At 41.3% G+C, this 27,058-nt stretch overlaps 1 protein-coding gene across 1 annotated transcript in view; it reads right to left on the reverse strand.

Annotated features, from left to right (window-relative positions):
• Positions 1-638: 638 nt before the first annotated feature.
• The window catches only part of LOC138504996 (embryonic protein UVS.2-like), an 80,163-nt gene continuing 53,743 nt past the window's right edge, over positions 639-27,058 (reverse strand). The window contains exons 8-13 of the mRNA XM_069625357.1: positions 25,570-25,697; positions 22,576-22,691; positions 18,439-18,664; positions 10,387-10,505; positions 7,926-8,148; positions 639-652 (exon numbers count right to left, since the gene is read on the reverse strand). Coding sequence (XP_069481458.1) covers positions 639-652; positions 7,926-8,148; positions 10,387-10,505; positions 18,439-18,664; positions 22,576-22,691; positions 25,570-25,697 — 826 coding nt within the window. The remainder of the gene's footprint in view (positions 653-7,925; positions 8,149-10,386; positions 10,506-18,438; positions 18,665-22,575; positions 22,692-25,569; positions 25,698-27,058) is intronic.

The following is a 27,058-nucleotide window of genomic DNA, read 5'->3' on the forward strand; positions in this document are numbered from 1 at the left end:
TTAACATTGGAAAAACTTCCTTTTGCCTTCACTGCCAAAACTCTGGACCATTTGTACCTTGCTGACCCCTTGGATTCTTTTGGCTCACATACATGTTGTTGTTCTCCCATGGTGATTTTCACCAAGAGTTTCCTGGACTTCCAAGTTACTTGCACAAGATGCCAAAGAAATAATCCATGCTGTCAAGTGAAAGCTTCATATTTCCATACCAGAGATTTAACAAACTGTGACACTTCTTTGTGTATCTCAATGCCTGTCTGTGTTTCAAGTTTCCAATGTATTTGGTTAGTAAAGTGCAGCCTGCAATTTATTCTGAACAAATGTATTTGTGAAAAGACCCAGTGCAATATCAGATTCACTTTAATATGTGTTTGAATCAACAGATTGTAGGGAGGCAGTTTACATTACATTATCAAATTCAGAAGAAGAAGAAATGTAGTTGTGCCACATACATGGAGAATGAGCCAATTAAAACAAGTTAGGCCTAGCTAAGAGCAGGATAATTAAAGCTAATCATTAAACACTTCAGAAAACCAAACCAAATGCATTTAGCGATTAAATGATCATCTTCTTTCTACGGAACAAACAAACTCTCAGGGAGTGGCATTTCATGAGCCCACAATGCATCGATTTCTCTATCAGGGAGATGAAACTGTGAGAAAAAAACAGAAAACAATACTTAAACATTAAATTTCTTTTCTGTAGTTTGGATAATGACTCACTTAAGAGGCCAATGGAACATTGTATACATTGTAGAAATACTAAACAAGAAATAATAATTTGGAGTCTTCCTGTAATCCTGACAGGAGGTAACAACAACCACACTTAACATAGTTTTCAAAGTGTTCAGAGAAAGACACGTAGAGACCTAATGAAGAACATGAAGGTGGATGAGACAAGATGTGACAGATCCACTCTGAGCTTTAAGAGAAAACTCAAAATCGAAAAGATTGGAAGACTCTCCCTATACTAGCGCATTAAGCTTTAACATTAGTGATTTTAAGGAAATTTTTCTTTATTCATCATGACACTGCTCATAGGCATGACAGGAAACAGGTGAAGGTATTTTCATAATTACTATCTAGTCTATTCAGAACCTGAATGTCATTGGCATACTTAAAGAATACAAAAGCAAAAGTACAAATTGGGGAACATTGAGACACCCTAAAATAGAGCAGGCAAAGGAGGACGTATCACATCAAGTATAAATAAGTTGCTGGCTATGGTTGAGATAGGAATTAACAGACAAAAAACCATACCTCTGAGACCAATCTCTCCCAAATGGTGTAATAGTGTATTATGGTCAAAGTTGCCAAAGGATGCTGAGAGATCTCATAAAATAAGATCCAAGAAAACACTGCCATTGCTAACTATTCTAAGATTGTAAAATCACAAGTGGGAATGGTTTCAGTTCCCCTCGAGGGAGAAATTCCAACCTGGTAGTAATTGAGACAATCGCTATGTGAAAGGCATCATCAGAGTTTGTGCTAATCATAATTCATTCCCTAGCAACGTTGTGGTGTAAAGAAGAAGACAGATAGGTTGTTATTTTCATACGCAGAGAGGGTTGAGAACAAGATTGTTTCTAAGAAGTATTGTAACTTTGCTTCTGAAGGTATGGAAACGGACTCAAATCTTCATGCCCTTGTCATAATTATTCCTCACATCTTGAGAGTATCCAGTGACTTGGCATACACAGAGGATCGACCCATACAGGACCTTAATGTGGATAGTCACAGTGGCATGACATTGCAGATCACATTTAAAAGTTTCTTTTGGAAATTTGGGAAGGAAAAGAACTTTAAAAAATGCAACCACCAATCTCCACTCCAGGTTTTAGGAATGGGCCAAAGGCCCACAACAATCAATGGTCTTAAAGGCTTTTGACAGATACTACATGAAAATGACTGAAATACATCTGTCCATTAACATGAGCAAATCATCCACCCCGTTTAGATTCTATTGAAAGGCTGGCTCCAAAACTGGACTTAGAGAAAGAAAAGGTGCTACTATTCTCCATGTATTGTGCAAGCTACCTTTATTTTACCATGTGTAGAATCATTCCAGACTGAAAGAGATTCCAGATACAGGGCACATCATGGCGTTTGATGGAGATGCAGGTGGGGAAGGCTTGTGTATCAACACAAGAAAGTCAAAGACAATCCCTTGGGTATATTACTGAGTACTTGATCTATGCAAAATGGGATCTAACCACAGTTCCCTTGATGAAAAGGATTTCCTAGATAATTGGGCCTGGATTGGTGCAGGCAGGCATGTATGTTCTGTGAACTATTTGATGATGAAACATTGAAGTGGGACTTCTCTCTCTCCAATCTAGAGTCTGAAGGAGTATGCATGTGTTTGGTGGAACACAGTTGGTTACCTGTGGACAGCAAATAATATGGACTGGAAGAGTCTGTGGTTATATTAAGAAGGTTTGAGGATCAGAGGTGTTGTAATATAAACATCTACTTGTTTGTGAACACAATTAAGCCTCTACAGGATTGTGGGTTCCCAAGCCAGTCTATAGGCAAATTTGCATCTGCAAGCATATGGTGACCCATAGTATGTAATATACACTATGTGTATTACCTGTACAATTTCAGTGAAGGAGGGGAGACTTGTTAGGGTTACTGCAAGAGTGGTAATATCCAATTCATAGTTATTAGAGCTTGGAGTTTAACATAGCTTTAGTTCCCTGATGTTTGATACTATAAAATCCTAGTGCTGTACTGCCCCAGCAAAGATATTTCTTACATATCATTTAAACCTACCTATACTATAGGCTTATACGTGAGGCTTCACTAGTTCAAGGATCCAAAAATGCCTCCTAATTCTGTGCACATTGGTTCCTCAAGTCAATGCAGCCTTAACGTAGGTGAAATTCTCTGCTGGTCAAATACATATTGTTGGCCCCCACCCGACCAAAGACAGCAACTGCAGTGAACCCTATTAGCAAAAGGTAGGACACAGGGCCTTTCTGTTACCCTTTCTCTTGTTTGCCCACTAGGGGACTACAATTATACACTCTTCAGTGTGGACAATGCTAACCTCAATATGGTGACACCAATGTTCATACTCTGTACTGTGAGGAACCAGAAATTAGACGCATATACAGAGGACTCATGATGATTGCTATAATCTTTTGTTTAAATAATAAATGGGTTGAAAATGTCCCTAATCTAGGAAGTATTTCCCTACCTCAACCAAAAACTAAGGTGATGTCCTGTGTCACGATGTCCAAAGCAAAAATGTCCTATGCCCAAACTCCTATCCTAGCCCTCTTATTCTAAAAGTAACTCTAAGCTGCTAAATTAATTGTCTTTGGTTTGAAAAGTGCACACATGATCAAGTTCAACAAAATGGTGTACATCCAACAAAGGCTCCAAATGGACAATGTTCACTGTTCCAGGTAATCACTCCCTTCCCGGGTGTTTCTCCAGCAAAACAAAAGTTCAAAAGAATAATCAAGTTTGTTTTAGCTGAAGAGGGGGGATAACCCCCTTCTCCTGGTGTTGCAACTCACTCCACAGTAATGTACTCCCTTCCCCAAGTCCTTTCAAAATCCAATGCACTTCAACAACCTAAGGGCATGAATCATCCTTGGGATTCTCTTTTCAAAAATACTACAAATGCAGTTCAAAATCCTAAGGGCATGAAGCGTCCTTCAGATTCTTTGATTCATAAAACAACTGGTCTGCTCTCCTGTCATGTCCTCTAACATAATTTATTGTTACAATTTGGGTGCAGGTACCAGACTCTCAAATCACCTGGTATACTCTCCTGCCAGGTTTATCCCAAGTTACAAAACTCCTTGTATACTCTCTTGCCAGGTTTCTTCAATGTATATTTCACTTTCTTGTACATCTTGGTATACTCCCCTGCAAAGACAATGGGCCTCATTACACGGATGGCGGTGAACCATGGCGCTATTAGCACCATGGTTCATGCCGGTAAAATACCGGCACCGCCTTGGTGGAAAGGGGAATTACCGCCCTATTCCAAGGTTGGCGGGGCGGTAATTCCCCCTTCCACCATTGCCCTTCCCCATTCCCATTTTTGCCCCATAGGGCTCTATGGGAATGGGCATGGATGGCCACTAACGGCCTATGTCTTAACGGGGATAAGACTGAAATCCTTATCCTCGGCCAAAAATCCACACTGGCCAGGCTAGATAGTTGCTATGCCAATTTCAACATCGACAACTGCACTATCCCAGTCCTATCTTCTGTGAAAACGCTAGGGGTCTACATTGATGCAACCCTGTCCATGGACAAACAAGTTAGTGCCATTGTCTCCGCATCTGCACTAAGCACTAAACTCATCAACGCCATCAAACCATTCCTCTCCAAAGAAAACTGCCTTTCAATAGCAAGAGCTACCATAGTCGCTAAACTTGACTATTGCAATGCACTCTTAGCCGGCACCTCTGAAAAAAACCTAAACAAACTTCAGGTCACCCAAAATAACGCTCTAAGAGCAGCCTTAAACATCTCCAAAAGGGACCACATCACACTGGCAAGACAATCAGTTCACTGGCTCCCTGTCAAAGAACGCATCACCTTCAAGGTACTGACTACTACTCACAAATGTATCCACCACACTGCACCATCATATCTCTCAGACACCATTCTCAGACCGACCTCATCCAGACCTACCAGACTGTGCTACACTAACCAACTCACTGTACCACGCATCAACAAGATTACAGCAGGAGGGCAGGGTTTCCCCTACATAGCACCAAAACTTTGGAACAATCTCCCCCACGCCCTAAGAGCAGAAGGCTCCCTCACAGCGTTTAGAAAAAAACTCAAAACCTCTCTCTTTAACTAAATTTCCTCTACCTACAGCCAATCAGGCACACATTGCTAAATATTGCTTCTGCCCAAACTTGTATGCCTGTATGCCTCTATGCTGTAACTAAGAAGCGCTTTTCCTGTAACCAGCGCTATTCTGTAACCAGCGCCACGATGCCTCAGGGCTGATTCTGTGCGCTTAACAAATACGAATAAATAAATAAATACATAAATAAATAAGGTGCTAATTACGGTACCGCAAATTGCGGTACCGTAATTAGCTCCCTGGTCCCTTTGCGGGTTGGATTTTTAACGCCTGAAAAAAGCAGGCGTTAAATTCCCCAACCCGCAAAGGGACCTCGTAGTAAGACGGTAAGGATTTACCGGTACTGGTAAAATACCGGTACCGGTAAATCCTTACCACCATCCATGTAATGAGGTCCAATATCTCTAAAGGTATGATTCTTCCTTGAGATGGTATACTTCAACTATTACACTTAAGGGTGTGGGTCCAGACTTGCACAACACCTGGTGAACTCTCCTCCCAGGTCTTAATTACACTGTTCACTCTTGCTGTCATCCAGGTGTGCTCTCCGGCCAGGAAAACCTCTAAAAGGGTATGAGTCTTCCTTAAGAATTCATTTCAGTATATGCGATTATGGGTACAGGCCCCAGACTCGCACAATGCATGGTTTTCCCAAATTCATTTTTTGTCCACTTAGTTTTCACATTGTCCCAACTCCCTTTTTCACTTCCTCAGTACGGAGCCCTCCCGTCTGGGTTTCTCTGCGGTCCATGCTGCAAAGTGCCCTGGTATCACCTTTTTGCTTTCGTATTAGGCAGCTTTGCATCCTTCATGCATTGGCATCTCCAACACTCGCCGGTCCTCTCCCCACTCTGGTGTAAGCAGCAGAGCTTCCCCTGATCTGTGTCTCTGGTCAGCGGACTGCTAGTTGTCGTGTCCCTTCTTCACTCATGTGTCGATCTGACAGTGTGTGTCCCCGGCAATCACTACCTATTTGCGTCTCTCTCCAGTTCTGCATGGCTTCCTCTTTGAACTTCCACAGGAATGAAAGGAGCTGTTTGGAGCCAATCGGATTTCTCCAACAACTGGACCACTCATTTTGTTCTAGCTGAGTATTCTTCATTCTGGTTGCTCTCGTCCTCATGACAGTTTTTGTTACTGATAACACTGCAGGGTGTTTGCGAGTTCTATGATTAGTTGTTGGGGAATATTGAGGATTACTGCCACATTATGCCATGGGGGCCTGAGGTACTGAACAGGTGTCCCCTAAAAGGGAAAGGGGCATACCATGTCTCACCCAATAATGTTCCTTTACTTCCCTGAGGATTGCCTTCCGTGTGTGGTCCTCACTCAAACAGCCACCCCCAGGGTCAGGTTCAGTTAGTGTCTGCTGCACACAGGTCATGGTGCAATCCCAAATATGCAAAAAACATAATTTGTAATAAAATCCATCTCTTCTTAGGTAGTGTTGTGCAGCACCTCTTTGGATTCACAAAAAAAACGTGATTGATGAAAATTGATTGATTATTAACGGGTGAATGTTGTAAAACTGAAGAAAAAATACACAATGGAGCAAAACTCCCTTGCAACCCAAACTACATATCACGTTGTATGGTTAAGCATTAAAGGGAGGTGGTAGAAATGGGAAGTTCCAAGAGCGGTTTTAGCGGAAATCAAAACAGGAAATGAATGAGAAGGTACATTGTAAAACCAACAATTGTATATTTCTTTTCAGCATACATACATTGGGGACCTCTACGAACCTTATTGAAACCAGTATCACTATTTAACAAAATCGTGAATCCCACTAAGCAATCGCTATATGAGGATTTGAGAAATATCAGACTAGCAGGCACATAAGAAAGCTTGGATAAACTGTACCTAGAATGTCTAACAACTTTGAACAAAATATTCACTACTTGTGAAGATGTGTTAGCCAACCCACATTTGCTAAAGGTGTGGGATTGGTCTAAGCAATGTGAGAAAATACAAGAGTACAAGAAATGTTATCATTATGATTACGTAAATAAGAGAGTTAATACAGTGTCTGGGTATTTCTCGTGGGGTCAGAATGACATACCTTAGATTTAGGCTAAACGTCATGTGCGCTTTGGATGCAATGGGCCCTCGATGAGGGCTCCTGCATAAAGACAAAGGTTGTCGTCTCCGTAAGGCCAAAGAAGAGTCATGGAAACATCTGATTTCAGAATGTCATAAAAAGTCTGTCCTAGAGATTGTTGGTTGCAGAGATTTGTATCTGACATGAGCCCTGTTGTTGTTAGTAGTAACAACACTGTTATTATAGTACTTGCTCACTTTATTAAGCAGGTATATCAGCTGCTAGGTGTAATTTCTAATGAAGAATTTTAGATCATGGTTTTGATCTTGAATTTGTTGCAAAGTCTCACTTTATTGAGAAAGTATATTAGTTGCTAAGTGCAATTGTGCTATACGTTTTTTAGACTGTGTGATGATTAATTTTGACAGTATAGACTGCGTGAATAATCGTGTTTGTTTAGTCATATTGTGGATCAAGTTGATTGTTGGATTATTTATATGCGTAAAGTTTTGTTACAGAAAGGAAACACAATCATATACAAGTCACCTTTAGTGCCACATCAAAATATTCACTTCTGCTTACAGTGCCTGGCTGTTTCCCATATGCAAGGAAACACATGCATAACCATACAAGCTTCACTGGTGCTCATAGCCCCAGAGGTATGTCCAAAGGTTATGCTGCCAAAGTTCTCATGCTAACTGACACTGATAGGTAAACAAGCTGAAACATGCCTGTGGGTTGTTTGTGCCCTTGTGTAGAAGGAACGTGGATTCACAGATTGGAATGTGCTTTTTCTCTTGGTGGCAAAACACAAGACAGTGGTGCATGTGTCTGGTCCATATGTGGAATCTTGCTGACATAATATTGCTACCAAATGTTGTTCAGATCAATTGATTCATTAAAAGCTTTCCATTCACTGCATTTTGGGTGTTTCTATGCTGACCAAGTATTTCCAAATTTGATGTGGGCAAAAAAACAAATGGTACATTCCGAATTCTCAAGTTTGAATAGTGTTTTGTCAGTGATTTTATCATATGTAACTTACCAAAGGTGTAGGACACTTGGAATCCGGCAAACTGGACACCACCATCGCTGTGGAACTGGAGCAGAAGAGAGTTGCCAGTGGATCTCACTGGGGGGAAAAGACTGGATCCGCAGTATGATCCTATTCGTTTGGCATAATAATCGGGACCATCGAAAATAGACAAGTAGTCATACATGCAGTTCACATCGTTCTCAAGGTGAAAATCACTGCACACCAGCGAGATCTGCAGGGTGACAATAGAAGGAAAGTCTATATTAGTCAATAATGTTGATGTTTCCCCTCATGGAAGAGTCATATTGTGCCTTTAGACAATCCTTGGCAAAACCAATCGATTTAGAGGATTTGGTGCTGAAATGTAAAAAAAAGTATAATGCTGACATATTCTGGCAATGAACTAGCCTGCATTTGACATAATCAGTATCCCGACAGACCAAGTTTGCTGAATTGGGGTCTGTCAAAGTAAATGCATCTGCTGTTTGTGTATGTAAATGTGTAGTGTGGCCTGAGCAGGAAATGGATTTTGTGAGGTGGTGTGGGTCTGAGTGGGACAGGGACTAGTCGCTCAATACAGGGAACAGGAAAGAAGACAAAGGGGTGGAGTTCTTGGGGTTTCGTCAGTCACCACTGCAATCAGGGCAAAGGCTGATCAGTGATGGGTATAGAAGGAATATAGTACAAGGAGCGTTGCTGGGGTCTAGAGATGGAGGAATGTGTGGGAGGATGGAAGGACAGTGGGAAACAGGAATGTGGAGTGGGGGAGTTTTTGCAGGAAACCCAGCCTCCCCAATGTGTGAAACATTTGTCAGAAAAGTGGCTTTTTATGCAAGCAGATGGAACCCTAGTAGCTGTATGGTTTAACATAACCTTGCATGAGAATCAATGCCATTGTGTTCCATGTGCTGCTGAAATGCTCCATCAATATGCCATATAAATCTTCCAAATAGACAATACATGTGTAGTCATGATTGGAATACTTGGCTAAGCTTTGCATCATATGGGTGCCCTTTCCTGGGAAATGTAACATTACATTGTTTGCCCATTATCTTGACTACAAAATATGAGGAAACTCACTTTTCAAATCTCCTTTTAGTTCTTTTTTTCATAAATCCATTTTATGTCTATTTGTATGTAGTGTTTCATGAGGTTTACCTGCAGCTTTTGAGCACTGTCATTCTAGCTGTTACTAATATCAAACTTTATGGAATCTCGACATTAGAAGTATGAAGAGATGAGTCAGTTCATGTCCTTTCATCGTGGGATGATTTTTCACTGTTTTTTTTGCCACAAATGTATTTTTGAAAAAACAACATCTAATTATTTAGGGTTGTTTAGTAAATTATATATATAGGGGTGTGGGTGTTTGGGAATGAATACAAATTAAAGAAAATGGGGGGGTTAGGAGAGGATCTCCCCCAAAAAAATAATTGAAACAAAATTCAAAGGGTTTTTTCGTAAATAAATCACGTTAAAAAAACCAGAGGAAAAACATGCTGCGATGAAATGAAATGGAACCAGATGAGTCACACTTGCTATGTTTCAAACTTTTGCCATGCAACATTTCCTCATGTCAGAGACGATTACTTCTGCATAAGCTATCCACCTTGAAACCATTAAAAATCAATGCATTTTTAAGCATAAATAAGCCAGAGACAAAATGTATGTCCTTAATATCCACTGACCTGCCAACTAAAGTGCATGTGTGTGTGATTCATGATATTGTTGTTTTGTTTTAGTTGAAAGCTCCTCAGTCTATTTGTCATCACGTTTATTGGCTCATGGGTGACATACTATAATAGTCATATTTTATTATCCTATTGAAATTAAAAAAGGGTGCTACTTGCTTGATGGTTATTTTTTATGTTCATTCATTGTTCGAAAAGTAGCCTCTTTCCACTGCCTGTACTCTAAAACCTCTGGTGTTGAGAGATATTTTACCCACTCAACATATATTTTCCGGGGGCATTATCAGCGTCTGCAGATATCTCATTCAACTATTAAGGGAGCTCTTCATTGGAGTGAAACCAATGCTTTGAGGTACCGACAAAAAATAAGATGGCCATCTAAAGAAGCTTTTCCAAAAGATTGCTGTGACTTCTGAGAAAACCCTTTCATGTGTTCTAACTTGAACACTTAGGAGCTCATTTTGAAAAAATTTGTAATATGACAGCGGGATCTGTTAAATTTGCACTTTAACATAAGCGGGTCTACGCCGATCCATTTTCTGTGGTTTCCACTGCAGAGTGCAAATGTAAAGGGCAAAATACAGCGTACAAGCCTGTATGCTGCATTTTGCCCTTCACATTTGCTCTCCTCAGTGCAAAGTGAACAAATGCTGCCTGGCATGCTGGCATGCCAGGTAGCATTTACTTTTGATTGAGTGTCCTGCTTGCCATGCTCATATGATTGGCTTTGAGCAGTGATTTTTACAAATGTGCCTGGTGATAGTATACATTGAACTTACCTTATATCCCACTGGAGCCATAATGATGTAGGTGCAGTCCCTTCCAGGTGGGTAGTTGCTGGGATAGTTTGGTGAAGTAATGGTCCCTGGTGCGCTAAGGTAGCTACCACCACATTGTGCTGAGAAATATTTAAAAAAATAAAATAAAATATGCATATTTGTCAACTCTGACCTAAATCAACAACATAACCACAAAAACGTGACCACAACCTTGCCAAATGTGTCTCTAAAACCAAGTTGAGATATAAAAGGTATGTATGCTTGCTTGTCACTAAGCAGCCGGTAAAAGGTCTGTTCTTAAACCTTCTTCAATTAAGTCACATTAACATAAAGCACCAGAATACTATCCATTAGCAAACTGGGAGGTTACGCTGGCCAGTCAGAAGGCTTGGATCGCAGGCTGTAATGTATGGGACAAGCCCGCGTTCCGAGCTGCCAGGCCAGTCAGCGCCCCTTCCCTTCCTACACGGATGCTAATGGTGTCTTTTTTATCAAAGAAAAAAAAAGAAATATACCTTTGTTGCGAATGCTGATGACATCACAGAATGTGGTAAAATGACTTCACTGACAGCAGCACTGCACAGCGCTGAGGCGTACAGCAATGGACATTTTATTATTTTTAAAGAAAAAACACCATTAGCACATGGGTAGGAAACTACATGTTGATAATGACGCTATTAATCTCAGTGGTGGGCCATCCCTATCGGGAACGGCAACTCTTCCTGCATTAAAGCACCCCCACTTCAGTCGGTCCCTTAATGCGGGTGGTGGGCTTTTACCAAAATAGTTGGCAGTCCGCCTCGGTTAATATCGCCTCATTAACAACCTAATCAGCTTTGTCACATTTTTTTGTTCATTATGCATCATTAGTTACTGCCTTTGCTGTGTGAGTTAGTCATCTCTCTGGTACCTTGCAGTGATTGCTGACATACACCTATTGTCCAAATTTTCTACATGGTCAGTCAATGATGGCCAATTCAATTCAACTTAACTTTACTGGATTGAAACACACTCCATAAAATAAGAATCAATAAATGCAAACATGCAAAGGCATCAAGTTGAAAATACAATTAAATACATGCTCAAAAAAGATGAAATTAGGAAACATGCAGTAAATATGACAATACTCTTGTGAAAACCTTGATATTATGTTTTTAAAACAGTTTAAAACAATTTGAATACAAGGTCATCTTCATTACTTAATAAAACAAAGATAAAATGCCAAATAATATTATCAAAATAGACAAGTTGTATCACAAACCAAAAGGATCAAAAGGTTCTCGCACTATTCTCATAGCGTTAATTAGATACAGTTCTAATAGATATAATACTAATAGTTCCTTGTACATCACTGGAAAGAAAATAGCCTGTAAAAATCATGCCCCTTAAAATCGGAAGGTGTATTCTTCTCCCAAATAAGCTTGTACAATTAATAAAATAATATGAAATATGCCCCTTATTCCACCACCACGGAATAATTTTTGCACCCATATGAACCATTTTCTGCTTTACATCACGTGCATAATTCTCTTTTCTGCAGTACCATATTACATCTGAACTTTCTTACATTTTGTTATAAGCTAACACCCATATCTTTGTGCAACAAGATTAAGAAAGGCTCGCAGATCCTTTTGTAATTCAAAATAGCTTGAGTTTGCACCCCCAGCTTCACTTACTCTTGTTCCTCCATTTTTACAAAATGAATGGCAAATGTTTTTTAATATACTTTTCAAAATTATACTAATTTATGATGAATTTTCAAACCATGCCACCAGGCCCAAGATAGTCAATTGTTTTTTGACATAACCTAACAATGGAATCAGTTTTGTCACATCACTTGCACATACATCATTCAGAATATTATGTGTTAAAGGAGTCTGGGAATTACTTCAGACTGACACCCATATCAAAAGTGGTTTCAGCCTCAAATAGTCTGTTAGGCACATGGATTCAAATTCTACCTGAACTGAAAATGTTGGTGTCCCCCTTGATACTCCTGGTACTTTCTGGAAGACCTTATTTTCACACATTTCCAATTGAGAAGACATGGAGTGCCCCAAGTGCCAGCCCCATATGCTACGGTTTCCACCGTTTTTATTCTGTTAACACGTAACATATGATATGCAGGGAGTACCCAATGTTCATTACAAAGGCAAGTGAATGCCTTCTCAATATGGTTCCCCCATGATATTGATCTTGAAAAGGTAATACATAGATAATCATACATATTGTCCCACTCCAATGTTTGCTTCTTACACCAAATGCACAGGTCAATAATGTTCTTCTCCCCATCATCATCAGTTTCGATTTTGTGACGTTCACTGATGATCTATGTGTGTCCATGAACTATGAACATGTATTAATGACATTGTAAAGGGCTTTCAGAGTACATGGTAATACATCTGCATCTTCTGCATATAATAATAATATACGCTGACGACCAGAAAACCTGTGCACATCACTAACAATAGTGCATTCTAGATCCAAGTCATTGATGGAAAAAAGTGGTGCGCACATGCATTCTTTTCATACTCCTTTCTCAGAGGAGGAAGGGGTAGGTGCTAATAGCTTGGCATCAAGGCCATGCCTGACTTTAGTAGTCAACTCCTAGTATCAACTTCAAATCAAATGCAGACATTAGGTCAATGAATGCCAATAATATTGGGATTCCTGGTCCAAGAAACACCTTGCCAGGTAATACATGTAGATTTTGAGGCTGGTCACATGTGCCTAATCTAAGAGACAAGTAAGTATTAGTCTTCCAAATTATTTGGCTACCTCATCCAGTAAAGGTTTAGTATGATAGGATCCTGGGTCCCCTCTAACCCAATGGGACAGATATGTCCTGCTTCGAGGAGTTAGAAACAATAATGTCCTTGCCAATTGCATTAAATAATGTTGTTAGATTTGGAAGCCAAAACCCTAAATCGATTTTATATGCATCAACTGGTCAATAATCAGGACCTAGGATTTTTCCGCCTGCCGCTTTAATAAGTGCTTCTTTAACTTTCTCATTATGAAAGTTTGAAGTTCATATGCTTCTTTCAACTGGGGTAGTCATTTCCTCACTAGCACTCTCACTTTGTACTTCCCTAAGAAATGTTGATCTGTACAATTTGACAAAATGCTTTACCCATACTGTCTCCATTATATTGCAGTAAGGACCTAGCATTTCTTCTGAGCCATTTGTAGTCTCTGCTGTTGTGATACAATCTCTGCAGTAGCTGGCACCTGGGGTTGCCTCATTCAATGCCTCTCAGGGCATTTATTTCTTTCCCTGTTTTTAAGTTTTTGCAGCTACATACCTTGTTGCCAATATACCTACCGTGTCTTGTGTCTCATTCGTTACCACCACCAGAATTTATTTTTTTGTGTCTTCTACATGCTTCATTATATCACACAAGCACACTCTGTTTCCTTCTACTTTGTATGATCTCCCTCGTCAGAAGAGGACTCAGACTCAGACCAGGCCAGAAATCAAGGTTGAAAAGCAATGTGTGGTTTCTAATACACCCCTGAGTGATATTAGTGTCCCATCACATGTTAGCGGTTGAGATGTTAAACAGGGTCCACTTATGACCAAAGTGAGAGTTTGACCATTGTAATGCTCTTATATTGTTTACTCCAGAACTGGAACTGAGGACAGTTAAATCAGCTATCAGGCTTCCAAATTACATCCATACTAAGATCATACGAAAAAAACAAGGGATAATAGTCTCATTTTGATTGCTCTACAACCCTCACATCTCTCACCCTGTACCAATCCTCTATTCATGCCACACAATAAGTTCTGTTATTAATTTACTGCAATCCCACCTTGTAAATTCACCACCCAGGGACATCCGGGCATTCTTCCCATTTTATGTTCTCAGCCCTTTCCATTTCACTTTCGGACCACATTTCCTGGTGCAACACAACATGCAATGAGCTCACAAAGGTTAATATTACTTCATCAATCATCAATCATTATTGAGGAAAGTCCTGCAATATTCCAACTTCCAATCCATACAGTTACTGCTCTACCTTCCTTAAGAATGCCCGCTGTTTGGCTTACACTATGCTAGTGGAGTCAATCAACCATGTCCAGATCATTTTTCTCCTCAATCTATTTACACACAGTACTGTTGAATAGAATCTGATGTTCCACTGATCAGCCAATATATTTATTTGATGGTTCTCAACAGTCTTTTTGAGCCATATTCCTTTGATCACATGAAGGGTTTGTAAAACAAATTGTGTTTCACCAGAGACCAACAACTGTTCCCTATGTCCAATCAAAGTTTGTTTGATCACCATATGCCATCTGCACCATTCTTTGCTGGACATTTGTGTGGCCTCTTCTCGTAATTACAGCAAAAAAGCCTGATGGGATGGCCTTAATATTGGTCATTTGGGCTTTGGTGCAATTCATAATTATTCTTATTTGTTTCGTGACAAGCAATGACCTGGTGTGATAACTACAGTCTCCTTCAAACATGTTGTTCCTGTTGGCAACCAATGCAACTCTGCTGTCCATCAAAACATGATTATTTGGTTGTCAAATTTCCACCATCATTGAGCCTCACTGTAAGTGTGCCAGTCCGGTAACAATGGTGCCGGTAAGCCTTCAAGCACCGTTGTTACTGGACCGACACACTAAGGGTCTGCTTGTCGGAGTTTCTGTGCCTGGCAGGTCTACATGACCTACAAGAAAGCACAGGCACTGTTATTAACAATGCTGGTGCTTCCTTGTTCCCCATTCCCATTGAGACCTGTACTGGCAAGCCTGGTGCCAGCAACCTGCCGGTTTAACCGCATGGCTACTGCCAGACTTGTAATGAGGCCCATTGTGTTGATATAATGCATCCCATTGCATATTAATGAAAGAGTTCCCCCGATCTGGTGTACTCTCAATGGTGGGACCACCACGAAAACAAGAACCAGGGGAACAGCTTGTGGATGCAGTCTGGAAACCCACGATTCCTGCTTTGCCACCAATGCCATCCCATGTGGCGGTATCATTGTTTTCTTGAGTTTTATCCTCAATCCTCTCCTCCTCAATTCTGATGGGCCCCTGACTTTGCCCGCCGACAAGACTCCACCTTCTCTAGCTCGGACATGCCAGAAGTATTTCCTGTGGTGCTAAATGAGGGTTGAGCTCTTGGATCATCCACTTTGGCTTTTGTGCCTTAACTGAGATGCTACTGCATGGGTGATACCCCTCAAGGATGGAGATGGAACAAATTCAACATTCCTTGATATCTAGCATTTTCATCCTATAACTTGGTGTGCTTGTTCATCAGTCTGCATACATCGGATTATAAGAACTTTACTCCCTTTTCACCTTGTCTAACATTGGTTTTAGAACATCAATCACCATTTTCATTATAGATAGTTGGTAAGCACCCAACCCCGAGCTCTCCAGTAAGTTGCCCTTGCTAGATAAGGCAGCCATATCTATGGTGAAGGTCAATCTTGAATGCTGCCAAAATATAGGAACAATTGCAAATACAGTTCCCAGTACTCTCAACACACTTAATATCTCCAGTTGTGCTAGATTTGTAGGGTATCTTTGCAGGGATCCATTCCTTGCTATGTTGTATTCCCATCTCCAAGGCTGCTATATATGTGGCTTCTTCTGACTCTCCAGATTTGTTGATCCATTCAACTTTCATTTACTTCTTTGGCAGATTACCTCTCAGTGCATAGGGTGGGCTAGAGAGGATGTATTGCTTCCCCTTTAATTCCTATCTCCCTTTCTCTCTGTCTCACACAATAACAAAAGAACAAGATATTCAGAACAGCTCTATTTCTGAAGTTTGGGACCTGGAGTCCGGAAACAGGTTAGCAGTGACTGTGTGTGTCTGTTGTAACCAGCAAACATTGACCGCCCTGGTGGTGCAGGGGTCTCAGTACCACCACAGTTGCTCATTCATTCAGGCGACATTTCCCTGAAACTCCCCTCATCCTACACTTCATCTAAAATGGTGTATTTTTGCTGTCCCGCTATAAAGTCTGGGTTCCTTCTTGGATAGGTCAATTATACTGTCCATAATCACAGCTACATTGGAGCTGAACATCTTCCCAGGCTTGAGAGGCTCACTGGAGGTGGACAAGGAAATCCCATACATACTGTTCAGATAGGCTACACCCTGCTTTACTACCACTGCTCCAATATTGCCTTTCCTTTTCACAGCAATAGCATATTTGGTGCATTTTCCAGATTCTATTGTCATTACCCTTTTATTTGTAACTGGTGGGGATGTGAGCCAGGTTGTAATACTGCACTTACCTTGTGCTGGACCATGCACGAGAAAGTTAGCAAATATAGAATGTTGTTAATAAAATATTAAGCCTCCTCCACAGCCAGGGCAAGGGCAAACCGCAATATAGCTTATTCCTTTTTGAGGGATGTTAGTGAGCACCATTGCTACCTACTGGGCTTGTGTATCAGACCCCTTCTCAGATGAGCTCAAAATAGAGGGAGGACACCATGGGCATCATCAGCACCGGAATATGATGTAAAAACGTCACACTGTCACAAAGCCAGAGAGAAAACAATCTTACCTTTAGCACATGCCACCTCTGTCGCCTCACCTCGCCATCTTGCCACCATCTCACTTCTCCTTAGGCACAGAGTAGCTCATCAAGGCCATGCATCATATCTTACTTAGGGCTTATCAACTCGAAGAAGGAAGTACATGGGGGATAGAGGAAAAGACCTGCTAGGGTCCCAGAACATTGGTTGATGCTGCACTACTTCCATACAACGGGAAAAGTTACTTTTTACACACCATCAATGGTCACTGTTTGCTCATACTATTTGCCAATGGTGACATTAATTCATACAATAGTACACCTCATTTCTTCGCAGGCTTTACCTACTTGTATGAACCTTCGTTTTGAGCTGTCTGCCTGCTATCCCTCCCTATCCTCAAACCTCACTTTGATATTTTAAGAAAAAAATGTACCTGCAGCAATTTTGTGTTTTGCCTTCAACCTCATACCACATGTCTACACAAGCAGCTGGTGGCTATGGAAATAAAAATGAAGGCTCTGAATGTTTTGAAAATGTCCTATTTCTTTTTTCCATGGTATCCATATATTTTCACTTTTAAAGCATTTTCTGCTCCTTTTTCATTGACCTCAAAGAACAAAGATTTCCGTCAACATATTTGATCAGTTATTAAAAAATAAACATATGTGTTTATTGCTCTAAGAGCCACATAAGTGTACTCATTTACACACTCCAGCCACCCCATTATATGACTAGTAGTAACACAATGTAGGCTGTATGCCAGCTATTAGAAGCAAACAATATCAACCTTTCCAAATATTCGCTCATCTAATCAGGATTGGGGATTCTAAGCAAATGATTGACACTGTTACCCAATATTTGTGCATAATCCTCTTTTTCTGCCTGACTCTGCAAATCGGAAGGTTCCTGAATACTCTGTCGGTCCTTTGCTTTTCCAGCCAGCTTCATCTTGTCCTGAGGTATCCCAGGTTCTTCCCAGCTTGTCATGCTTCCTGCCTCTCCCCCATGGTCATTTGGTCTTTGGTCACTGCATGTGCCAGCCCCCTCACATATTCTCATGCCAAACCAAGCTGACGAGGCTTCCAGAAAGCAGCATGGCTGCACCGAATATTTCAGATGACAAACTCAGACCCACAGTGCTCCATCTTTTTTTAAAGATAGGCCATGCCAACTCCCGCTCCACTGGTGCTAAAAGACTTAGTGCTTTGGGGGTGGCCCTCCAATGCAACTGGTACCCGACAAACTCCTTAATGCCCTTGTTTTAATAGGCATGTGAAGTCGTCCTTCGTACCTTATATATCACATACCCCAAGGTAAAATGTTCTGGTGGTGCACAGGGCATACCTGAAGATAGAATAGATGAGCTTGTGATACAGAGATCCACACACAATCACAAGTCTAATGTCATGCTTTCAAAAGAATATAGTGAAGACACTAATGTGATGCAGCAGGTTACATGAACTGCCAGGTGAATCACACTGTAAGCCAATTGCTGATTTCTTTGTGCATTGATGTGTTATGAGAATGAAGTGTACCTGTACTGAAGGAAGCCTTGAAGCCACTGGCTGTGGTGGAGCCATCAGTCTTAAACTCCACCAACATCACACTTCCAGAAGAAGTAAAAGGTGGGAGTTTGCCAGTTCCACATGCTCTGTTCAGTAAGACTGGGGATGCATCGCTGCCTCCATCATAGATTTTAACATAGTCTGAGGTGCAGTCTGTGGAGGACTGGAGATCAAATGCATCAAATTTCAAATATACCTGCAGAGACAAAATTGTCAAATGAGACGAGCAACACTTACACTGACTCCAAAACTCTTTCTCAGACTGCTCTAGATAAGTGCACACATGCATAATTCGCCTACTACTGATTCTTAAAGTTCAGTAGGTCAGTTGCGCTTATTCAGATAACAAACCAACAAATAAAAAATAATGGCTACCAGTTTTGTCAATTAAATAGAATGCCACAGGTAGTCAAAGAGGCACTGCACCTGTGGCCCACTTATCACTCAGCATCATATGACATCATTTGATCTCTAAATCCAATGACATCAACATTAGTGATATCACAAGATCAATGATACTTATAAATCAAAACATGAAGTCTTCAACACAATTACCCCATGAATTACGTACTGGACCTGCCAATAAATGCAAGGTTATCAGCCATCACATGTATGGAGAACAAGGAGTTTGGAGTGGAGTGCAGTTAAACAATTGCTGTACATTTCTAGAGCAAAGCATTCCTGGTTAACAAAGAACAGGAAGAAAACGAAGAACTCAAGCATCTCAGGAAACGCAGTTCAGTGTTAAGTGCAAGAGAAGAACCCAGATTTGGAATAATTGATACTGTAGATTCTCAGGAGTGTCACTTCTTGCAACGGTAAGGAGATGTGTTATTGTGTACAGGCTTAAGGAGGAGGTCAACGGGCTGAGGCAAGGAAAAGACAGGCCCCTATAAGGGCTCAGAAAACGCCTATGTAAAAATGAAGTTTTTCAAAAAACGTTTGAATATATGCATGTGTACTTATGTTCTTAACAATTTGAGTAGTTTTTTCAAATTCTCGAGGGATTTATTATGAAGGACATTCATCCATGATACAGTCTGATAAATTTAGGTGGTGGCCAGGTGGGTCTCATCTGTGGATCTTTGGTTCCTAATGGGTGATTGGATTTGAGGAGCAAATGCAATTTTTGGCCCTATCTAGGAGAGGCTTTGATGAGTCAGGCACAGATAATACTTACAAAAGTGGGTTCAGACTGACAGTGACTTCTCTGATTTGTTTTGTTGCCAATACCTGCAAGATGATCAGAAATGTTTTTGTGTTTTAACTTGAACACAGTTGCAGCAGGACTACCCAGTAAAGAGTGTGCCTTTAAAATACATTGGGCCTCATTACGAGGTATGCCGGTAGCCATGCCGCTATTGGCGGCATGGCTGCCGGAAAACCGCATCAAGGTCCGTGTCCTCGGAATGAGGACTTACCGGACCATTCCGAGTTCGGATGGCCCGGTAATTCCTCACTCGAGGACACGGACATGGTTCATCCCATTCCAATTTCAGCCCCAACAGGGCTGAATGGGAATGGGATAGGGAGTAAACAACGGGCCATTACGAGATGGCCCGTTGTTTGCTCCCTCTTCCCCTCGCGGGACCCGGTATGCACGCCTTGTTTTCCCAGGCATGCTTAACGTGTCCCGTGAGGGGCCCTCGTAATGTGGCGGAATGGGTTGAACGGCACCACAGCCTTTTACGGCGCCGTTTAACCCGTTCCGCCAGGGTCGTAATGAGGCCCATTGACTGTTTTCTGGTTGTGTGTTTTGTTAATCAGATGCACTGTTTGATTGCTTTGTATGAAGTCAATCTGTATAAGGCATTTGGATGCAATGGTCAGGAGGGATCAGAGGAGATATAAGGAACGGAGCAACATAGATATTCATTCTGTCACAACACTCCTGACAGTTCTGTTAGAATAGAGGCACGCAAAGCCTGTCTGCATAAATGCCCATTAAGGAGGAAACAGTGAATCAAACTACTTCTGTATCCTTACACAAATCTGGTTGCTCACAATACAGGATTATTTTGGCCAGAGGGGAGTTTGCAACTTTCTAGTTAAAAGTGCAGACATAATTACTACCCCATGCATAATTAGAGAAGACACAATTCTAAATAGTAATAGCTGCAATGACAAAGTGTCAGTGGCTGACTTAACACAATATTGCTAAACCAATCTATCCTGCAGTTCACATTTTGGTTACAAGACAGAGGCAGCAAGTGGAAGATGTAGTGGGCGATAACTCTCTGAAAGTACAAGCACATGTTTTTTTGGATTAATGCATATGTGAAAGTTGAATGGACAACCTCTGGTCTTCTTGATGCTCATCTTAACATACTCACAAGTTGGGAAGGTGAAGACTGGCTTGGAGTAGGGCAGTGGCAGGCACTAGTGTAGGCCTCACTGTGAGCATGTCAGTTTGAGTAGAGTGATGGTAAGACAGTGGTAATTAAGTTACTTCCACTTTACCACAGCCCCAGACTTCAAGTTCTGTTGTTTAAGTGAAGGATGTACCTCCACCAAAAAGCTGGAGGCAAATCACGATTTTACCACAAGAAATCAGTGACATTACCAGAGCAAAATTACCACTGATGGAAATGCAGAACAAATCCCAATTTGGTCAAATGGACTACAGGAATGGGGATTTACAGCTTCTTGTCAACTCTAGTAACTCTGTGTAATTCCAAGGGACCAGGTGGCCGTAGGAGTAATCAATTTTGATGATAATGTTGTGGATTTACAGCCGTATTACCCAAATGCATAATGAGACCCATTTATTTATTTATTCATACCACGTGCAATACAAAGCCCAGAAGCATACAGGTGCCAATGAAGACAGAACAACAAAAAACATAAATCAGAAAGAGTCGGGGAGATGGAACAGGCTGGAACACTCCAGTGGTTTACTCAAATAAAAAGGTTTTCAGCCTGTGTTTGAAAGGATGTAGACTAGTGCATGATCTGAGATCCAAAGGAAAGGTATTCCAGATCCGTGGAGCAGCATGCAGAAAAGATCTTTGCTTCGCATAGGTAAGATGAGATCTTGGGGTTTCAAGAAGGCAAGTATTATTAGGTCTCAAAACTCTAGGAGCCACCAGGCATGAAATGCGGCTAGCCAAATACTTGGGCGCTTGCCCAGAAATGCAGTTGTGTGTGATACACATAACACGATAGGTGACTCGACTGTGAATAGGGAGCCAATGTAAGGCTCTCCTGGCAGCCGAGACATGTTCTCTCCTTTGTAGACCTGTAACCATACGTACTGCATTATTTTGAATCACCTGTAAACGGTTCATGTCAGGTTTAGAAATTCCAAGCAGAAGACTGAAACAATAGTCCAATGTGGCTCCTATAATGGCCCTCGCAACTATGGTGCAATTAGCCAATGAAAGAAAGGACTCTAGATGGGCCAAGAGTTTAAGATGGTAACAGGTACTAGACACAAGACCATTAAGCACACTTTTCATGGATAGCTCTTGATCAGAAATCCCCCCCCAAGTGTCTTGACCTTGTGCTGAGTGACGATATAGCAGTCTGCAATTCTGTAATTCTGAATGAGAGATACTTTGGATCGAGCTTGTTCGGCTGAGTAGCATTGCCTAGCATTATGAGTTCTGTCTAGGAGCTGTTGAGGGAAAGCTTATTTGCGTGCATCCATGTTTGAAAGAGTTCATAAGTAGAGCTCAGGGAGACTGAGTACTTCCATTGCCTTGCCTTGTACTTCCCTCCACTCTGACTTGATGCCTAGATACATCAACCGAGAAGACCCAAATAGAAATGCTGGTTGAAAATGATGTTCACTCACTATTTGTCACTCTCTATAAGCCAGTTAGCCAGCTTGTAATCAAGTAAGCAAGTTTGTAACCCAGTTAGCCAGCATGTAATCTGAAGAATGCCTACATTTATCACCCTAGCACCCACCTCTAGGCTGCTAAGATTGCTGTCTAGTACCCGTTACCATTTTAAGAGTTTAAGATGGTAACAGGTACAAGACACAAGACCATTAAGCTGACTGAGCACCCACCTCTAGGCTGCTCAGATTGCTGTCAAAGAAACTTGTGATCCGTGCTTTGAAATGCTTGATGTGTATTGGTTGACATTTCCTTAAATGATTACCTTATCAAATGGGACTCGGATCAGATAGACACAGCTGGCGTTGTTTGGGTATGCAGACGGATAGTTGGATGACACAAGGGTGCCTGTCACGGTAGAATATCGGCTACTGCACACACCTGCAAGCAAAGATTGAGAAGGAAAAACATTGTAAAAGTTAAGTTATTACAAGAGCCCTTTCAAAGACGCATACAAAAGTGAGATATGCACATGCTGTTCAAGCTGGTAGAGTGCCAACTGACCTGCAAGATCTTTGGGGTGATACAACCTGCAGGCCCCAAGAAAAAAGATGTGGGAACCGCCAAGATAGTCTGAATTAGTGGGGAATGGACCACACATAGAAAAAGTTGCCAGCGTGCTTTGAAGTGAAGTTCTATATCTTACAGATGGAGGTCTTACAGTTTAAGCTAAAGAAGAAGTGTGGCAGTGTAATGACCTATACAAATTAGGATAAAGGCCATGACCTTTTATACTTCTACTTCACCAGGAAAAAAATAAATGGTTTTGAAAGGAGGGGATAGTTTTACTAGACCAGGTAGAGATATGTTGTAACCCCATATTGTCCATTCAAGGAAGGAAACATTGCTGCCAAAAGTAGTTACAACAGCTGTGCAATTTACACATGAGATAAATGCTTCAAATTCACAAAATGAAATGGTAGTGTAAATTGCTCACATTTCCCAGAGCCTGTGTAAATCTCTCCCAATGGGCCCTTTAAGGTCGACTAATAGTGGCCCAAGGGAATGTGAGAAAATCTTACTTCTTTTTCATTTTATGATTTTGGTGCAAAGAAAATAACCTTCTTTAGATGTAATTTTTAGACAATGCTGATGTATGTTGTCATCTATCTGGTGACTTAAAATCAGAGCAGGAGAAGATTTGTATATCTCATTGCAGGAAAGGATTGCATTATTGTTTATTTAAATAGATTCTGCAATAAGAGAGAATCAAAGTGTGCTTGGGTGACAGCATGAGAATGGCTGCATTTTGAGCTTATTGCAATTGTTTCCTGGACAGGGATGCATTCAGAAACGCAAGCTGCATATCTGCATATCTGTGTATAAATCGGAAATCAGTTGTGACACGTTCATCCTTCTTGTCCCCTTTCAGATTTATGGACTGTGACATTCCACAAGGATCCTCTTTGCCCCATCTCCTATTTAATCTTTATGCACAGTCTCTGGGATGTTTACTGAGAAGCCATGAGATGCTGTTTGATCATATGCTGGTGACACTTAAAGCCCTCCTTCAACTTAAAGGGGGGCTTGATACCTTAGCTGCATGCTTTCTAGATATGTGACTCAATTCTGGATCTGGATGGACAATTGTAGGCTCACATTCAAGCCTATCAAAAGTGATATCCTGGTCAGATTCCTTGGGACTACCATCCAAGCCTTCTTTAGAGGAAAGAATCGTCAGGGGCCCTCTTGATGATAAATTGAATCATGGACTACAAATCAGAACAGATACTCAAACATGCATTTGTATCTCCTCCTGTGGAGTAGTATTCTTGGGTAATTCTGAAAAAAATAAATGCAAGTTTCAACTTTTGTAGGGCAGAATGCCAAAGTAAAGAGTAACACAATGTGAAATTGCCTTTACGCCCCGTTGTTTTCCAAAAAGTAAATGCTGACTTCACATTATGGTTTTCAGGTGGTGGTTACTAAGGATTACTATGGAATCCACCTGCCACTAGTAAGTGATGATGCAAGGCTGAACCCGCGTGAATTCATTTGTTTAAAGAACAAGACAAAGAAGGAAAGCATGGCAGCATTGATATCTTCACTCTATGCCCCTTCTTCGGCTTAGAGCGAATTTTCAATGCCCCTGCTGCATAAATGAACACTGGCTTAATCCTCCACTCATGCTCCAGTGATGCTCATAGTTTTTGAAGGTGGAGGGTGGGGGCGTATTGGGAATTACATGTATGCCTTCCATTTGCACTCCGTCTTCAAAATCAATTTGGTTTCACACCAGTATGAGATTATCATGTTGGTGTGAAACCATTGATTTCTTATGGAAACCACCGGTGGTTTCCATAAGAAAACATTGTAAATGCCACCAGCCATGTGTATATGGATGGCAGGCAGCATTTACTCTATTTGCACTACAGAGTGCAAATAGAGAAGTGTAAGGAGGCTTCCGCCGCCTCTTACACTGCTCATTGCTCTCTGCTGTGCAATGTATGAACATATCTGGAGGGGAACAGATAGCACATAAGGGCAAACGTCAGTTACCCTATCAGGGCAATCTAAGTTTAAATAGAAAATTAGCTCTCTTCTATGCAAGAAAATAGGTTGGAAAATAAAATGAACGATTGAAAGCATTGCACCTTGCTTTTATGCATTCATTCATTTTAGACTTCAATATATTTTAGAATTACCCCCACTCTCTTTTCCCATTTCCCCATCCTAAAAATCCTAACACACTGATACCTTTCTTCACATCCAGGCTAGACTATTGTAACATGTCTTACCGAGGACTCCCTAAAGGCGACATCAGGTGTTTACAATTAATGCAAAATGCTGCAGCCAGGTTGATGATGGGCCTGAGTATTCGAGCCCATGTCTCTACAGCTCTGAGGAATTCACATGGTTTCCCAATGGACAAATGGATCATTTTTAAGGACCTTTGTTTTGACCACAAGGCATGTGAGGGTTGTGGCCCTGGGTTTCTAATTGATCCGATTTTTCCTCATAATCTCTAAAGAAAGTTCTGCTCACATCAACTTGCTGACCTCACCTTAATAGAAAATATAGAGCAGGCGGCGAAACATTTGCCGTACAGCACTGGAACACACTTCCTGTCCACTTGCACCATAAAGGGAATATTTGAAATCTAGGAAATGCCTTAAAACCTTCTTATTTGCCTCATAATCAGACTATCTGCTTTGCAACTGCTGTATCCACAGTGTTCTTTTAGTGCCAAAGATTCTTTTGAGGTGTATGAGTGTTCTATACAAACAGTTTATGCGCACATACATGCATACATACATACCGCACTGGTAGAGGGTGTTGACTTTAGCAAGATCCAGATTGCTGAGTCCGTTTCTCTGTCCAATTGGAACATTGGGATCTGGCTTGGGGATGATGGTTGCTTTCCCTGAAGTGTTACTGAAAGCAATGCTGGGGATAAGAAAATAGCCTTCCATTAAATGGTTTGCAGTGATGTAGGTCTGTACTGGAGTGCCATACCATATTATATGTTCAGTTATTTCGTTAACCTGGAAATAAGTAGGCTTTGCAGACAATCATTACTTTGATCTGTTCCTTTATTATTGCCTGCCCATCCCACCACAGTTCTGACTAGAATACTCAGAACCACTGACAGATTAAACATCAGTTTTGCAACCCTGATATTGGATTTTAAACATTCTGCAAGGAGCTGTGAGTGGATTGGGACCTTATGTGAACAAAGGGGTTGCTCCAGTATCTCAGGGCATCATGGAGAAATGTTTTTCTGCTTAGATGAAAGTTACTTAACAACAATGCAATGGGCCTCATTACATCCATGGCGGCCACGGTATGAACGGTGCTGGTAAGGGACGTATCAGGTACCGCGAAAGGGAATTACCGAGCCCTCCAAGGTTGGAATGTCCCAGTAAGTCCCCTTTCGCGGGACCCGGACCCAGACCCGAGTTTGGGGGAAGCCATGCTGCTAAAAACAGCATGGCTACCTCCAAACTCGTAATGAGGCCCAATGACCAACTGGGCACTTATAATTCCTCTCTTCTAAAATGACCCTTCTTCCTTCTCCTTCTGTTAACAATACAGTAATTTTGGCTTCTGTGCATTAAACTGAAAAATGGAAGGCATTCACAGGTGTGCATTTCACGCCCATGTCTTGCATGTGGCCTAGCTGTCACTGGTGGCACTGACTATAATGAGTGCGCAAGGTGACTGGTACATATTGCAATCAGTAAGTGCAAGATAGAAATGAAAAAAAAGCCTTTCCATGACATACACCGGTGGGGAATACCTGACGACGACTGGTGCAAGAACCGAGGGAAGGAAATGTAGACTCCACTCTCTGTGTATATGAATTTTATTGCACAGCAACCGACTTACCAGCTAGGTATGCCCAATGGAAAACCCTCAACCTACCACATAACACTATGGAGCTGGGATTATCTTTGCTTCTTGGCACTCATCCCTAACACATTGGGTCACAAGTTCAGCATTGTGTATTAAAAGTCGTGGTAATTCCATTACTGCACTGCCGAGCAACAAGTTTGAACTTGACATGGGGGAGTTTCCTCCAGCATCATGCTGAAATTAAATCCTCCACTGGTCAAAAATCGGTGCCTTAATCCCTATGGAGTCCTATGGTCTCCAAAAACGGGGATTACCAGCACCCTTCAACCACTTCTAGTCCTGTGGGAAACCCACAGAACCAAGTGGTGGTAATGGTAAACAGGTTGGCAGTAATGTGTTGAATTTACTGCCGAATTACCACCAGATTCATAATTTGGGCCATTGTTCTCATT

Source organism: Ambystoma mexicanum, chromosome 11 (genome assembly GCF_040938575.1).
Source record: "Ambystoma mexicanum isolate Mex_15411 chromosome 11, UKY_AmexF1_1, whole genome shotgun sequence".
Lineage (NCBI taxonomy): Eukaryota > Metazoa > Chordata > Amphibia > Caudata > Ambystomatidae > Ambystoma > Ambystoma mexicanum.